This window comes from Hipposideros armiger, unplaced genomic scaffold (assembly GCF_001890085.2).
Source record: "Hipposideros armiger isolate ML-2016 unplaced genomic scaffold, ASM189008v1 scaffold_119, whole genome shotgun sequence".
Classification (NCBI taxonomy): Eukaryota; Metazoa; Chordata; class Mammalia; order Chiroptera; family Hipposideridae; genus Hipposideros; species Hipposideros armiger.
The window spans coordinates 971,956-990,120 of NW_017731469.1; the positions used below are offsets into that span (position 1 = coordinate 971,956).

At 42.8% G+C, this 18,165-nt stretch overlaps 1 protein-coding gene across 1 annotated transcript in view; it reads right to left on the reverse strand.

The window, feature by feature from the left end:
* The window catches only part of DGAT2L6 (diacylglycerol O-acyltransferase 2 like 6), a 28,654-nt gene extending 19,344 nt beyond the window's left edge, over nt 1-9,310 (reverse strand). Inside the window, exon 1 of the mRNA XM_019648005.1 lies at nt 9,226-9,310. Coding sequence (XP_019503550.1) covers nt 9,226-9,310 — 85 coding nt within the window. The remainder of the gene's footprint in view (nt 1-9,225) is intronic.
* Nucleotides 9,311-18,165: the final 8,855 nt, after the last annotated feature.

Sequence of the window (18,165 nt, forward strand, 5' to 3'; positions counted from 1 at the left end):
TGTCACTGGCCCTCATATGTGGGATCCGAACCGGGGCCCTCTGGCATCCCAAGCGAGTTCTTAACCATCGCGCCACTCGGCCGGCCCTAGAGCAAAAGCTTTTAATTTTGATGTCCAATTTAACAATTTTTTTTCTTTTTTTACAGATTGTGCTTTTCATGTCAAATCTAAGAACTCTTTACCTGACCTCAGGTCATGAAAGGTTTCTCCTATGTTTTTTACTAAAAGTTTTACAGTTTTGTGTTATTTTATTTATTTATTTATTTATTTATTTATTTATTTATTTATTTATTTATTTATTTATTTATATACTAGATGTTTCCTGCATGGCTTGTCTCCTCAGTCATTGTCCACAGGACTCTGAGAAGGTGTAGGCATATGCAGCTGCAGACTCAAGGCCTGGCTTCATCTCCAGTGTCGTGGAAAGGGACTGTACATCACAGGACAGAGCCCTATGCTCCCCTATGCTTCTTGGACAGAACCCCCGGGAGACTGATCTCCCAAGAGTATCCACGTTGGAAGTGTGTTTTATATTTAGATCTGTGATCCATTTTGAGTTAATTTTTAACTAAAATGTGAGGTTTTATTGAAGGTTTATTTACTACATATTGATACTCAATTGTTCCAACATCATTTGTTGAAAAGATTATCCTTCCTCCTTTGAATGTTTGTCAAAAATCAATTGGCCATATTTGTGTGGATCTATTTCTGGACTCTCCATTCTGTTCCATTGGTCACCATGTCTATCCCCCCAGCCACACATTGCTGTCTTGATTACTGCAGTTTTATACTGCCTTAAAATCAGACAGTGTAATTCTTCTAACTTTATTCTTTTTCAAAATTGTTTTAGCTGTTGTAGTTCCTTTGTTGATCATATACATTTTAGAATCAGCTTGTTTATGTCAACAAAAACTCCTGAAGGGAGTTTTTAAATTAAACTTTTTATTTTCAAAAAACCCCAAAGCTTTAGATCAACAGAAAATTTGCAAGAATATTTAAATAAAATCCCATATAACATTCACATAGATCTACCAATTTTTAACATTTTATATTTGATTTATCTCTAAATATAAATATATAATCATATATGTATGTTTGTACTTGAGACTACTTTGCACAGATTACAATCCTTTGTCTCTAAATACTTCAGTGTATATTTTCTAAAAAACATTCTCTTCCCTTATAGCACCCACACTGCTATTATCAAATTTAGGAAATTTAATATTTATGCAAAACTGTTATCTAATATACTCTGGTGGAATTTTCATTTGAATTGCATTTCATTTATAGATCAATTTGGAGAGAATTGACATCTTTACTATGTTGAATTGTCCAGTCCATGAACACAGTATGTCTCTAAGTCTTTAATTTTGTTCATTAGCATCTTATAGTTTTAAGTCTACAGATATTGTAAAGGTTTTATTAGATCTATTCATACATATTCCATTTTTTGGAGGTATTGAAATGGTATTGCTTTTTAAACTTATATTTTCAATTGTTGTCTACTGGTATATAGAAGTGCAGTTGATTTTTACATGTGGTCTTGTATGTTGTGACTTTGCTAGCTTCATCTGTTAGTTTTTGGAGGTTTTTTGCTGTTAATAAATTCCTTGGGATTTTCTACACAGATAATCATGACATCTGTGAACTAGGACAGTTTTATATTTTATTTTTCAATCTGTATGCTTTTCTTTCTTTTTTTTCCTTCTTGCTTTATTGCCCTTGTTAGAATTTTTAGTATAATGTTGAATACAAATGGTGAGAGTGGACATCCTTGCTTTGCTCCTGATCTTAGGGAGAAAGCTTTCAGTCTTTCACTCTAGTATTGGGTTGTCGGAAAAGTCATGATGTATCTTTCTGTTTTTCATTGCAAAAATGCGTCATGACTTTTCCTACAACCCAATATAATGTTAGCTGTGGGTTCTTTTATAGATGCTCTTTATCAAGTTGAAGAAATTTCCTTCTCTTCCTAGTTTGCTGAGAGGTGAATGGTTTTAATGTGACTGATGTCGATGTTTGTCAAATGCTTTTTCGACATCAATTGATATGATCTTGTGGTTTTTTCTTCCTTGGATGGTTAATAGAGTGTTTACATTGATTAATTTTCAAATATTTGCACTTGCATTCCTGGGAAAAAGCCCACTTGGTTGTGGTATATTATGCTTTGTAATATATTGCTGGATTCAATTTGCTAGTATTTTGTTGAGGATTTTTGAATTTATCTTCATGAGGAGTATTGGTCCATAGTTTGTTTGGGATTTTTGTACTGTTTTTGTCTGACTTTGGTATCAAGGTTTGGTTTAATAAATGAGTTGGCAAGTATTCCTCCTTCTTTTATTTTCTGAAAAAGATTATGTAGAATCTGTGACATATATTCTCTAAAATATTTGGTAGAATTTACCATTGAAACCACCTAGGCCTGCAGATTTCTGTTTTAGATGGTTTTTAACCTTCCAAATTTAAAATTTATTTTAATGAAATTAATAGCTATAGGTTATCTGTTTTATCTAGGATGAGTTCTGGTTTTTTGTGGTTTTTGTGGAAGTCTCCAAATATAACTGTTAATTTGTCTGTTTTTCTTTTCATTTCTGTCAGTTTTTGCTTCATGTGTTTTGAAGTTCTATTGTTAGGTGCATACACAGGATGGTTATGTGTTCTTGGTGAATCGACCCTTTTATCATTATGTAATGTCCCTCTTTATCCCTGGTCCTACCTTTCTGAAAAAAATAAATTTAAAGCTGTACAGCCTCAAATTATTAATGATTACTAGCTTAATTTAAAGATGGTACCAATATGGATGTAAGTTTGTTCTTTCTTCAAATCATCTCTGATTCATCTCGCTTGCTCACTGTCCCCATATAGTAATAGCCAATATTTATTGCATGCTCATCATGTCAAACTGTTTTATGTGCATATTTTATTTAATCTTCATAAGGCCCCCATTAGGACAGTAATCATTGTCATTTTATGGATAAGTCATGTGTCTGCTCTTTGCCTGCTGTTCTCTTACAGCATGTTTCTCATGCTGCTGCCAGATACATTTTTAAAAGCATAGTCATAATGTTGTTTGCCTCCTTTGAAACCTTCAGTGTTTTCCCACTGCTGACAGAATAACATCTGAACATGTTAGCCTGGCATCTAAGGCCCTCCACGGACTACCCCCACACCTTCATAGCCTCATCTCTCAATATCTACACTCATACCCCTTATGCTCTAGCCCAGTATTTCTCAAAGTGTGGTCCCCATACCATTCTAGGACACTAGATAATCTGTTGTGGTATATGGATAGAAAGTTATTTTAAAGTGTAGTGAATTAAAGTGAATTCATGGCAGTGATATAAAGTTTCCTGTTAAAATACACTAATTTAGTTTACAGAAATGAGACAACTTGAAAAAAAATGTTGAGTAATAATAGCATAGATGATACTCAGCCATGGAAAGAACCAGAAGGTGGCATGTAAATGGCTGAAGTATGGGACACAGAAGCTCAAACACCTTAGTTTACTCAAATTCCTTTAACCCAACATGCAATTTCACATCTTTATGCCTTTGGTGATGCTGTTCCTTATCTTGAGTATTCTCTCCCCAACTTTCTGCTTATCAAAATTCTCTCAGCCTTCAAGGCTTAGCTCACATGATGCCAATGTGATGATATCTTTGCTGATTCTCTGGTCCGAATGAAGGGCTTCCTCCTCCACACACCCACAGAACATCACTTAGGCTTCTATTTGGCCCTATTGGATTTTGCTGCTGGTGTCATTAGTGTCTCACACATCTGGCCCTCACCTCACTACAGCCTTTAGCACAGTAACAAGCACAGGGAGGTGACTTATGATAACATTTGTCACATTAAATTGGAGCACAGGGAGAAGTTTCATTTGAAAACTCTCCAAGTGGCAGGTGAAAGCTAACAGAAAGAAAAACTACCAATGCCCTTATTCCAAACCAGGAAAGGTTTTCTGAGATTCCAGGGTATGCATGTGTGGATAACGCTATAGGCAACCATTTGTTTCCAGTGTCAAGCGAAAAGCCAGCATCCTAATCAGTTAGCTCAAAGCCTTCAGAAATCCAAGAACATGATTGGTTTGTCAAAGATGAATTTCTGTGGCTTTGTGGTACTTATTGAATTTAAATTGACTGTAAATATAAGAACCTGTAACAGGTAATTTAATAATTCAACAAACATTGAATGAGTACCCCTCATGTGAAATCTCTGTGCTAGAAGCTGTGGGGACAGGGTTGGGGACTGGAAGGAGGAGGATGAACAGAGTAAATATGGAAATGATGAAAATAATGCAAGAATGGTCATTGACCCCACGCATCTAGTACTTATTATTAAGAAGAACTCTGTTTAGCACTTAATGTACATTACCTCATTTAATATTCTCATGACCCTGCAAGGTAGATAATTTTATCATCTCCATTTTACATATGAGGAAACTGAGGCTCAGAGAATTCACTCCAAGCTTTGGGAGAAGAAAACATGGAACCTTTGTTGAAACTTTATTATGTGCTCAGAGCTATCTTAAGCACTTTGTGTGTGTTAACTCACATTAATACAAGTGGAAAATTAAATTTTTGCTTTCCAGAAATTCATAGTCTGGTGGAGAAGACTGATACCATAAATAATGGATACATCCCAGACAGTAAGAACTGTATCATCAGGTTTCAAATGTCATTCTACAAGAACCTAAGGAGAACACCATTCCTTACTAGTGGGGGACCTAGAAAGGCTTCTTGTAGAAAGTAAGATTTAAGTTGAGTTTTGGAAGAAGAGTAGGGTTTTGACAGCCAGATTAATTAAGGAAGAGCTTTCCAGGGACAAGGAAGAACTTGAACAATGGTCTGGAGATGGAGGAGTCCAAGGCCCATGAGTAAAACTACAACCTCCAAAAGCACAGGGAACCTGGGGAGCCATGGACTAGGAGATGGAAGGAAGCTGGGGAGATTAGGCCTGATGCTGAAGGTAATGGGACACCAGTGAAGGTTACTGAGCAGAGGGGTAGCATGATCGTATCTGTGTATCTTGAAGATTATTTGGGATAACTGCAGGAGCAGGAGAAACTGTAGGCAGATCAGCTAAGAGTGGCAGTGATTTAGATGAGAGGCAATGGGAACCTGGAATTGGTTGCCATTTCTCAAACCAATCTGGAAGATTATATAGGGTACACTTTTTAGGGTTTGGCAATTGATTCGATGTAGGGGGTGAGGGAGAGGGATTAGTGAATGATACTTTAACCCAAGCCAGTTCTTAACCATCGCGCCACTCGGCCGGCCCATGAATGATACTGTAAATGGACCTGTGGGAATGCTAGAAATGTATCAAAGTCGCTATGTGCCTAATTTTCTAGGACCTAGCCACTCATTCTTCCTGAAGGTACAATGAAGTCAGAGTCTAGGATGCCTGTCTCAGAAGTGGTTGTCACTCCTCTGCTGATCAAATGGCAAGGTTGGCAGTGTTTTATGAGGTGGGGTGGTTGGACTCCAAGTAATGCCAATTTCTATAACAGGAAGAACTAAAATGAACATGTATTGAGGATCTTTGATCTTTGGAATGGTCTTGAAAGGTACGTGCTGTGTTCTGTTTCTACAGTGGTGGAGGGTGAGTGACTTATTTGCTCAAGGTAACATAGAAAATGGTGGAGACTCACTTGCACAGAGTCACATAGCAAGTAAATGGCAGACCTTGTCTGTCTGACTTCTAAGACTATGTTCTATTTTCTATAGTACCAGAAAACTAGAAACATCAATAATGTGTTTGTATGAAAAATAACTTAAAAGAAAAAAGCTAGAGAAAGAAGACAGACAGACAGACAGACAGACAGACAGACAGACAGACACACACACACACACACACACACACACACACACACGATGTCCAGGAGAGAGAAAAAAGAACAAGAGGTGGATTTAAAGGTCTCTACTGAGGAAGAAGAAATCTGGAAGAATTGTCAAGTTAGTATCAAGCCTGATCTTAGGAGAAATACAGTAATGACAAGACACGGCTCTTGTTCTCATGGAGCTTATTGGGGACAAAGGATATATCACAGCTGCTACCCAACCTATTTTTACAAAATGCTCTGGACTTTCGGAGGTGATGTTTTCTTGGGTTGTTTGGAAAACGTTGCTGAGAAGCTATGACTTGAGCAATATCTCAAAGGAGGGCTTGTCCGTGGATTGTCCAGGAAGAGCGATCAGGGCATTTCAGTGGAGGAAAAAGTCCGAGCAGAGGTGAAAGACTGGGAGAATACCCTCCGCATTTGTTTTGTGACTAGTGTGCCTGTTATACAAGCTCCATATAGGAGAAGAGCAGGGGCATGAGTTGGTCAAGGGTTAGATCCAGAGAGTGGAGGAGGGCCTTGAATGCCCAGGCTAACACACGTGTGCTTCATGGAGTAGGCAATGGGAAACCAAAATTGAGGGTAGAGGGTGGGGAAAGAAAATATTGCAACAGTTTAGGTAGATGGTGATTCAAGCCCAGAAAAGAAGAGACAGATGGAGAACTATCCTATAAACCAGTGGTTCTCAACCTGTGGGTCGCGACCCCTTTGGGGGTCGAATGACCCTTTCACAGGGGTCGCCTAAGACCATCGGAAAACAAAAAGATATTTACATTACGATTCATAACAGTAGCAAAATTACAGTTATAGAGTAGCAACGAAATAATTTTGTGGTTGGGGGTCACCACAACATGAAGAACTGTATTAAGGGGTCGCGGCATTAGGAAGGTTGAGAACCACTGCTCTAAATGGAAGCTGGCCCCCAGAGGGGCTGTCAGGGCCATTGCCTAATAAGGGTCATGAATATTTGTATTCCACATCTCCCCCAAACAGGGTTTTCATTTATCGCCTCACTTCTTCCCTCCTTGTCCTTCTGCCTTTTTTCTATCCCGTTTCCCTATTTCCTGGCCCATCACCTCCAGTAATGCTCAGTAATCAGCCAGGATGTTGAATATCATTTGGGAAGAATGAGAAGCACCAAGAGAGACTCTGAGCAAGACAGAAGGAATGAAGGGAACAGCAAGAAAGTGAAGAAGGAAATTAGGAAGGAAGGAAGGAAAGACGGGGGGTGGGAGGAAGGAAGGGAGGGGGGAAGGAAGAAACACTTTTTTTCATATGCAACATTTACTGTGGACCAGGTTGCGAGGATGGGGGTACTGATGTTTATAAAGGGGTTATAGTACTTCTCCAAAGTAACACAGCTAATTGTTATCCAAATCTGACGAATTCTAGAGCCCATATCCTGTTCACCATGCCATACTGCTTCCCTTTTCTACCTTATCTGCCATTCAACTTGGGGTAATATTTTCTTTCTCTGAAACTCTAATATGACTTTGGCTCTTTTACTTACCAGCGTGTCTTACATTGTAATGACTTGTGTATGTGTCCAGCACTGACATGTAAAATGCATGAATCATTGGTTAGCTTTGTTACTAGATAGTAAAGAGCCTGTACTGAATTCATTGTAGTCTCAGCAAGGAAAGCCAGGGTCTTATAATTAAGATTTGCTCTATAACTATTGAACAGATTGAATATCTTAGGCACCTCTGTGGGCATCACAACTGTTAGATGCTATAGCTACGCCAGTAACCTCCAAGACCCAGCATTTGTGTTGTAATTTCTAGTATAATCACTAAAAGAATAGAAACAGAATGTATAACACCTAAGCTAGTAGAGGAAGACAAATGGAATGATAATGAAGCACACAATGTGATATACAGATGATGTATTACAGAATTGTACACCTGAAAACTGTGTAACTTTCTAACAATTGTTACGCCAAAAAGATTTAAAAAGCAAAAGAAAGAAAAGAAGACAAATGGCCAGCAAGCATATGAAAAGATGATCAATGCCACTGATCGTTACAAAAATGCAAGTTAAAATCACAAGGAGATAGCGTCTCATATCCATTAGGATGGCTACTATAAACAAAACAGAAAATAAAGAAGTGTTGGCGAGGATGTGGGGAAATTGAAACCCTTGTGCACTGTTGGTGGGAATGTAAAATGGTGTAGCTGCTATGGAAAACAGTATGGAGGGTCCTCAAAAAATTTTTAAATGGAATTACCATATGATCCAGCAATTCCACTCTGGGGTATATATCGAAAAGAATTAAAAGCAGGATCTCAAAGAGATATTTGAACACCCATTTGTCTGGATCCTTCTCCGAATAATATTTTTAAATTCACAAAAAAGAATATATAGACTTACAAAGGAAACTCATCATGTTAAAACACAGTTTTCAAAACATTACAAAAATGTGATATAGTAACATGAGCTTCTTGATTTATGCATTAAATAACCAGACCTAATGGTAGTTCTAATAATTGTAAGAATTTTGAAGTAGTCATGAGCATAAATGAAATGTCAAAATGCCTGCAACAACTGGCATACGATATGCAAATCTCTGTGATTTCTGTTACTGACAAATTCACAGGTACTGCTAACACTTCTGTGGTTTGTTGCTTACACTCATTTCCATTTGAAATCAGTGAAAATAAAGAGGTAATTTTTTCTATGTGAATTCAAAGTTGTCTACTCTGCCCCCCGAATTCGAGGTCCATAGGCCCCTGGTTAAGAACCTCTGCTCTAAGGGGTCATACAGCTTTCAATGGGTTAGAATAGGCTGCCTCCTACATGTCTCATTCTTCAGGGTGACATTTTTCCCGGCCCAGTTTGCAAGCTTGCCCCTGTAACTGGCTGTCCACGAAGCCCTGGTTTCTGGGTGGGAAAAGCTTGGAGCTCTCAGCCCATTTGTCCAGCACTGATGACTGCCATGCCCTGAGTCCACTGAACAACTGGTCTTTTCTCAAAATTCTGTCTAATGAGTTATTCAAGCAGCCGTCAGATTTTCTTGAATTCTCTCACCATTACCATATGCTGGAAAATCACCTTACACCTACCTAGTAACACAACTCTGGAAGCCACCATCGCCTCTGCCCTGGTCCCTGAATGTGACTCTGAACTAGAGGGGTAGTCCTGAGAAGGCTGGGGCAATCCTTAAACCAGAACATCCGTAGCCTCACTCTGGCCTTCACGCCCCTCAGCTGAGAGGGGAGAAACGGACTGACCTCCACAGTAGCCATCTCTTGGGTGAAGAGGAGCAGCCCTTCTGCGAGGGAGGGGACCAACCTAACCATCTCTTCAGAGCCCTCCGCATCTGGGGATTCCTGGCCTCTTTCTTGGCCTGTTCCCATGTGCTCCGCAGCTCCTGGGGTTCACTCACCTAAAATTATGTAGACTGGGATCCACTGAAAAACAGAGAGGATTTCGAGGATCTCCTGAAGATCTAGCTGGGAGAAGAAGGCCATGACTGGTGCAGTTCTGTCGTGGCAGGAAGCCCAAACAGAAGGCCAGCACCCTTAAAGCTCAGCAGCTTACAGGTGCTTTGCTCTGATCTCTTGCCACTGAGTCCCTTTAGCTGTGGAGCTTTTAGTGTTGACCTAACCTTTCCTCCAATCGTCCCTGTTTCTCTGCCCCGCCCCAACTTCCTACACACACATCAGGTTTCAGATCCTACTATCTAACCTCCCTAATACGTATCCTTTCTCCATGTGTGCTCAATTGCAATGAGGCAGAAATGGCCTTGGGGTGGTTTTAGCTCTGTGTATGTGGGGTTGGAGGGAGGGTTCCTTGATAAACTAGTGCAGGAAAAGAGAATGGCTTAGGCCTCAAATAGGACCTCTGAAAGCAACTTGCTACTTTTCACTGCTTAAGAAAGGGGACCTGGCGACCACATTTGTCTGTGCCCTACTGACTGCTCTTTGCATCTTCCTGTCTTCTGCTGAGAGCCACCTAGATGCCTAGGGCTTGTTTTTGCATGGATATCTAGTCTTCTCAAATCCCTCCTTGTGCCTCTATTCCCAGGAGCTCTGTATCAGCAGCCAGATACCGTATGATAGTGTGGGAAAAGCATTGCACAGAGAGCAGATCTGGGTTCCAGTCCTAGGTCCACCATATTCTTCCCATGACACCTGTGGAAATTGCCCCATCTCTCTAGATCTCAGTTTCACCATTCATTATTGGAAGGCAGTATAATGGTTAGGGGCATGGACTTACAGCCAGCTATCGGGAGTTCAAATCTTGGCTCTGCCACCTACTAGTTGGTGAACCTCTGTACCTCAATTTTCCCCATTTATAAAATGGCAATAATAATAGTACCTGTTTCATAGGGTTATGTTCTGAGGATCAACTGGGTGAATGAGTGTAAAGTGCTTGGCAGAAGGCTTGGCACACAACAGACATTATGTGTTTCCTGTTATTATCCGTTTAGTTCAATTAATGTCTACTGAACATCTATTAGGTTTCAGGGTAAGAGGCTTGCTTTTGCATACCAGCCTTTGCAAAATTAAAGGCTGTCCCCAGGTCCGAGACCTCTGGATCCATTTTTTTCTGTAATTATCTATTGAGTGACTGTTTGCCAGGCACTGTTATAGGTGCTGAGGATTCAGTGGGGAAGAAAATGGACATGATTCATGCCTTTGAACTTACAGTCTAGTGGAGGAGACAGACATTAAACAAACAAATCACAAAAAACGTCTATACACTTGAATTTGTGATTACGTGCCCTAAAGGAAAAGGCCAGTATTCTCAGCATAAGACCTTGACTATACAAGGTGCTCAGAAAATTCTTCTGAATATAATCAAAAGGGTTGCTAGGAAAATCAATTAAAAAAATGGTATCGAGTGTCCTACAAGTGAAAGGAAATAGAGATTCCTTAGCTTTCTCTAGGGAGATTGCAGAACCCTGTCTTGCTCTCTACTCTCCAACACTGGCTTGGGTCTCTTGATTAGACTGACTCTTCAGAGTTGAGCTTAGGGAACTTTTTCTGGTATGTTGCAGGGGTGTGGCTTTATTCTTCAATGTACCCTACATGGCCACTTGATTTGTCACCCCTTTCTCTGCTTCATGTTTCTTTTCTTTGCCCTAGCTAGCTGGGGTTCTCAAGCTGCTTCTTGGGGCTACTTGGCCACATACAGAGTGAGCTGTACTGGAGCAGGTCTGCTGGAATTTGCAGGGGAGGAGGGTGAGAGGTAACAGAGGCAGGCCTGGCTCTTCTAACAGAAAGCACAGATGTGAGGAGGGCTGACATATCCAGGATAGACAAGATCCACAATTTAAGAGCTCCAAGTCCCCTTACAGATCAGGTCTCTCCCTCCTTCACTTTCAGGTTGGTAAACAAACAGAAGAGGCCTAGAAAGGACTCAAGGTCGCATAGCGTGCCAGAGGCAGGGCCAAGTCAGAGTGATTTTCATTTCTGTCTCCCTAATGTCTGGCCCAGGGCCTGGTACAGAGTAGGGACTCAAATAAATGTTTGTGGAACAAATGAGGGAGGTCTGGTGTGCCGGTTCCTCAAGCAAGATGGACTGGCAGGGCTGGGCCAAGACCTTGATTGCCCACCCCTGTCCCCCCCACAAAGAGAGCATGCTGTCCAAGCGGCAGCTCTCTTGAGCCAAGTGGACAAGTGTAAGTACCAGGGAATGTAGACAGAGCAGGAAGAAGAGAAGTAGGCCAGCAGACAAACCCTGAACAGCCAGCACTCATGATTTCCCAGTTACAATTGAACCAACTAAGAAGCAAAAGCTTAGCTGCCTCAAAGTAAGCAGTGCCAAAGGAAAGGTAGCCAAAACGCATAAAAGGTCTGCCAATTTCATTTCCAAACATTTAAGGCTGACATAATTCTAACCGTTAAGAAATTCACAGTGTAGCGTGTGAGGTAGATGTAATCTCAGACACCTGTGTAGGGTATTATGGGGTGCGCAGGGGGGGGAAGCACCCACTAGCTTGAAGTCCGGGAAGGCTTTATGGCAGAGGGGATGCTGCAGTGAGGAGAAAGGGACTAGGCACAACAGGCATGGAGGAAAGACTGCAATTCGTTCACCAAACCAGAAGGAATAGGGGGTCTGGGACAAGCTGGAAAGCTAAAAGCTTCTAAAGAGCAACAGAAAAACAAAGAAAGGAGAAGAATGGAAGGGAAAGAAGATCAAGGTGACTCAGGAGCTCAGAAGGAGTGGTCAAACTGAGGGTAGCCCTGAGAAAGGAGCAGTTCCAGGATTCTTTTTCCTGGTTTCAAAGGTTCACCCTCAGCCTTCTGAATGACTCATTTCCAGAAAGCTTTGGATAGCTGAGGTTTTACAACAATGTGTTTTCTTCAGATGGTCCCTCTTCTTTCATGCTCTTATTTGGTTAGGTGCTGCAACTACAGCTCAATTAAAAGCATTTGTAGAAAGAATACCAAGATGGCACAGTAGGTAAATGTTGTGCTTACCTTCTCTCACAACCACATCAAAATTACAACTGAACTACAAAACAACCATCATTGAGAATCACATAAAATCAAGCTGAACCGAAGCCCTACAACTAAGGACGTACAGAAGAAGCCACCTCAACTTGTAGGAGGGGCAGAGACGCTGAACAGGATGGTCCCACACCTGTGTGTGACCATGAAAGATTGGGAGGGCTATTTTTTTTAAGCTGAGCCATCCTGCCACCTGTTGGCAGCTCAGCGGCTGTTCAGCTTGGGCAGGGAATCAAACCACTGTTGCTCAGAGCTCAAACTCTTGAGTGAGCTCTTAACCAACTGAGCAACTTGGCCGGCCTTGGGAGGGCTATTTTGACTATGAGAGTAACTCCATCCCCTAAAGGAGCGAGAGATCCCAGCCACACCCCAGCCCAGTGTTCCAGTGCTGGGGAGAGAAGTCCCCATAATTTCAGGTTGTGAAAGCCAGCGGAGATTGTGACTGAGTGAGACTGAGGGTGGCTGCACTCACAGGCACTCCTCTTAAATGGCCCACACATGGACTTACCCACCAACGGAGTCACTTGCTCTGAGCTCCAGCGCTGGGGCAGCAGCTGGAGATGGTGGCAAGGACATATTGGGGGCAGGGGGGTGACTGAGTTATCTGACTTGGGATGGAGTCTAGAGAGGCGGCTTTCTCCTGGACAGAGGAGCTGGTGGAGGGCATTGTTTCCTTGCCGAGCCCTCCCCCTTCCCAGCGTGGGAACATAGGCAGTCACGATATCTGAGGCTCCACCATTTGTTTGCAAGGCCCTGCCTCCCACCCCCAACTTTTGGGCACTCCCAAACCACTTCCAGTGGCTTTTTCATGCAAACTGCCTGCCTTAGCTCAAGCTGAAGACTTTCCTAGGGTCTCTCAAAGGTATACAGAATCCTGACAAGCTTCATGTGGCTTGAGCATGTCCAGTACCTCTGGCTGAGCAGCCCTAAGCCTGGCACTAGTGGCAGCTGGCCTAGGTCTGTGTCTTGGCCTCTCAAGGCATTTCCAAGCACTGCATGGGTGGCAGCCATCTTTGGATTTCTCTGTGGCTCCTGCCGGGTGGCCCTGGGTGGGGCACGGGCTGTGGCTGAACTTGACCTACAGCGGATCCCCTCCAAGGTGGTCCTGGGACTGGCACCCCCAGTATCCAGCTTCAAAAAGAGCTGGAGCATCAGCCAGCCACCTCCAAGGATGACACACCCAAGGGGCAGACTGGTAAGCACCAGAGCCCTGCTGAGGCAGCCCCTGCACAACAACTCTTCCACTGTAGTCAAGGCCAGTCCTCACAACCAGTGAGTCCAAGGGCCAGTCCCTCCCATTGATGTGCAATTATCAACAAAGGCTCAACTACAAGAGGAGGCACATACAACCCATACAAAGGACACACATGGAGTGCGTGGCTCAGGTGACCAGAAAGACTTCACTGAACCCCACAGCACACCTACTACATAAAGCCACTCTACTAATATCGGAAGATATAGTGGCACTACCTAATACATATAAACAAACACAGGGAGACAGCCAAAATGGGGAGACAAAGAAATGCGTCTCAAATAAAATAACAGAACAAAGCTCCAGAAAAAGAACTAAGCGAAATGGAGACAAGCAATCTACCAGGTGCAGACTTCCAACCACTGGTCATAAGGATGCTCAGTGATCTCAGGGAGAACTTCAGCAGAGAGATAGAAAGCACAAAAAAGGAAATAAAAAACAGGAAAAAGAACCAGTCAGCAATAAAGGATACAATAATGGAAATGAAGAATATATTACAGGGAATCAATAGATTAGATGAAGCAGAGGATTGAACCAGCGATGTACAAAGTAACGTAGCAGAAAACACCCAACGAGAACAGCAACAAGAAAAAGAATCCAAAAAAATTGAGGAGAATTTAAGGGGCCTCTGGGACAACATCAAGCATACCAACATTTGCATTATAGGGGTACCAGAAGGAGAAGAGAGACAGCAAGGCATTGAAAACCTATCTGAAGAAATAATGTCAGAAAACTTCCCTACCCTGATGAAGGAAATAGACATACAAGCCCAGGAAGTGCACAGAGAGTCCCAAACAAAATGAACCCAAAGAGGCATCATCATAATTAAAATGCCAAAGACACCAAGACAAATCATAATTAAATGCCAAAGGTTAAAGACAAAGAGAGAATCTTAAAAGCAGCAAGAGAAAATCAGTTATTTACCTACAAGGGAGCCCCCATAAGACTGTCAGCTGATTTCTCAACAGAAACTTTGCAGGCCACGAGGGATTGGCAGGAAATATCCCAAGTGATGAAAAGCAAAGACCTACAAACCAAGATTACTCTACCCAGGAAAGCTATCATTTAGAATCAAAGGACAGGTACAGAGCTACCCAGACAAGAAAAAGCTAAAGGAGTTCATCGCCACCAAACCAGCATTACAAGGAATCTTAGAGGGACTTCTTTAACATGGGAGGGTGGTTAGGGATGGGTGAAAAGGGGAAGGGATTAAGAAGTACAAATTGGTTGTTACATAGTAATCATGGGGGTGTAGGGTATGGCATAAGGAATATAGTCAATAATATTGTAAAAACTATATATGGTGCCAGATAAGTACTAGATCTATCAGGGTGATAGGTGGGAATGGGGTTGAGGGCAGGGTGAAAAAGGTGAAGGCATTATGAAATACAAATTGGTAGTTACAAAATAGTCATGGGGATGTAAAGTATAGAAAATATAATCAATAATATGGCAGTAACTATGTATAATGCCAGGTGGCACTAGTTAAGGTCCTAAATTATATAAATGTCTAACCTCTATGCTGTACACTTGAAACTAATATAAAATAATATTGAATGTCAACTCTAATTGAACATTTAAAAAAGGGGGAAAGATCAATAATATTGTGATAGCATGGTACAGTGTCAGAGGATTGCTGGACTTATGGTGATCACTTGTTCAGTATAGGGAATAAAATCAATAATGTGGTAATAACACTGTAAAGAGCTAGGTGGGTACTGTTGAATAGCTATGATGTACACCTGAAACTAATATAATATTGTATGTTAACTATATTTTAATAAAAAATCTTAAAATAAAAAAAGCATTTGTAGAGAATGTATTTAATGCCAGGAACCAGGCTAAAGTATGATAAAAGGTACATACATAGTTCCTTCATTCACCACATTTTTATTGAGGTCCTACTGTAAGGCTGGTATTGTTCTAGGTTGACAATTGTGTGTGTGTGTGGGGGGCAGGTAGACAGTGAAAGAAGTGCATACACCATCAACACAAGGACTGGGGCCATCAGAGAATTCCAAAGAAGACTGAGGACGGGTCTTGTAGCTGTGTGACCTTGGACAAGGCACTTTCCCTCTCTGAGTCTCGGTTTCATCTGGAAAAAGGGACTAATCATATTTAGTTGATGTGAGGATTAGTGGTGCTGTTTGAAAAGTTATTTGGGCAGTATTGGACACTTGTATTGAGCTGTGGGGAGGTGGTGTTTGCAGTGGGGTCCAACAGGCAGAGAAATAGGGAGCATGGGCTTTCCTATGGTGGCCCCGGGGGACACCAAAGTTTAAAGGTTTGCTTTGGCACAGGGACTAGTTTAGTTTGACGGGAATCTCAGTTTTGTGAAGGAATTGGAGGAGGGGCCTGTGAAGGTGGAGGGGAGGGAACAACTGGGTGGGTCTTTCAAAGTCTCCTGGAAGTCACTGGATCACTTCTCAGGGCAGGCTAGGGTGAACTGTCAATGCTAAAACCAGGGTGGTCTTGGGCAGGCCAGGACAGCTCGTCCCCTGGTTCCGGCCCTTGCCACTGTCTCCTGGACATCAGCAGGCTGTTCCCTGCTGGTTTCCCTTCCTTTGGTCTCCATGCTGCTAGAGGATCATGGTGATGTACAGCTCTTAGCATCTGCCCTGTTGCAAACCCTCCCCAGAGCCCGACATCAACAGCTGTGTCCACACTGCTTTTTGCCTTCCTTGAAAAATCTCATTTCCCCTCACTTTCATCCCACAGCAGATACAGCCTCCTTCCCCAGACGGGAAGTGCCCTTTCTAGTCTGCGCCTCTGCCCATTGTAGTCTCTTACCAGCCTGGGCTTCAAGGTTCAGACAATGTCATTCCCTGAGACTGTCTACCCTGCTTCCTCCTCTGGTAGAGCCCATATCAGGGAGTTAGTTTGGAGGTGTGGACTCCACCTCTACACTCAGCTTCCAGGCCAATGCTTGCTAAGCTTTTCGTACATATATTTTGAACAGTCAGAATATTCACATGATTCAAAATTCAAAAGGGATGATAGCGAACTCAGTGGAAAGCCTCCTTCCCACTCCAGGCCTCTTCCAACCCGGCACCCCTCCCCTCCAGGGATATTTTATGCTCGTACAAGGAAATGATGTAATTTTGTTGAGTGAATAAAGGAATGAACAGTAAAAACCTGGAAATAATCCAAATGTTCAAAATCTGGGGCTGGCTAAGTAAGCTATTATATAGCAACATTATAAACTAATCTGCAGTCATTAAAAGTTATTAAAATTATTATAAGGTGAACTCTGTAGTATATGATATGTTAAAAGCAGAATATAAAGCACACTCAAACGCTGAAGGCACTTTGTAAAAATGTGGCCTCTTCAGTGTTAAGATGAAAGGTCTGAGAGAGAAATGATGGCTGCTTTAAGGTGAAGGGATTCTGGGTTTTCTTTTATATCAAGTTGTTTGAATATGAAAAGAAGAGGCTGGGCCCTTATGAATATGCCTGATGAAGTGTGATTCATGATGGGACTCTCATTCAGGAATTCATTCCACAAACATTGAATGCTTGCTTTGTCAGGAGGAAAAAGGCAGAAACAATGCAGAGCTTCTGAGGATGAAGCACTAAGTAGGCGATGTGGACCTAAGAAGCTGTGATGGAACCCGAGGGTGGGGAATGTGATGGACTCATTTCAAGGCCGTTGAATTTGAGTTACGTGTGTTCATGAAGAGGAGCCATACGATTGGGGCGGGGGCTCGGCTCAGCAGCAAGGTCAGAGCTAGCGCTGGCAACAGCACACATGTGGTTAGGAAGCTGGGGGTGCAGCGGAGCTCCCCGAGGGAGAACGTGAAGATAGGCTACATGCAGCTGGTGAGAAGTCTTTCTGCAGCTCTCTCAATGTGTCTGAGCCAGGGCCAAGGGCACCAGGATAGCAGAGGGGGCATCTGTCGGTGAGTGTGGAAGAGTCTCAGAGTTCAGACAGAAACCTTCCTCCCAGCCCCGGGTCTCCACCCTCACACACTGATGGCCTGGTCTGGTCTTAGTTGTCTGGGTGGGCCTGGTGGACCAAGGTGGGCTCCAACTGGCTTAGAAAATATGTAGGAACAGCTAACTGAGGGGCTGGAGGAAAGGCTGTAACAGATGCACTTGTACAAAGACCTGCTGGGCCTGGGAGGGCAGAGCCCGTGAGAACGGTATGTGGGGCTTTCCCCTAGTCAGCAGGCCTGAGCTGGGCCCCTGAAGGGCCTGGGAGCCAAAGGGGATGGGATTGTTGCTCAAAACTTAGAGAAAGGGCAGAGGTTGTCCCCAGAGCAGCATGCCACCAGCTGGGAGGCCCGTCTTCCTGTGTCCCCCGTGCTCTGTGCTTCCCAGGGAGGCAGTGCTGAGGACTGGAAGGCAGCAGCTTCTGGAGTCAGGCCACCCAGGCCGGGCTCTCCCACTGAGGGCTGACAGCTGTTTGGGAAGGCACTTCTCTGAGCCTCAATTTCCTCATTTACAAACTGAGGCTTTAGCACCGTCTGCCTTGGGCTGTTTTTGTGAGGATTAGAAATAATGTAAAGCTCCTGGCAGATAGTAGGGGCTCAATATATGGCTGCCTAGTTCATTGCTGAGGGGTTCAGTGCCAGCTGGGACAAGAACGTGAACTCAAGGCTTTGCTCACATTCCT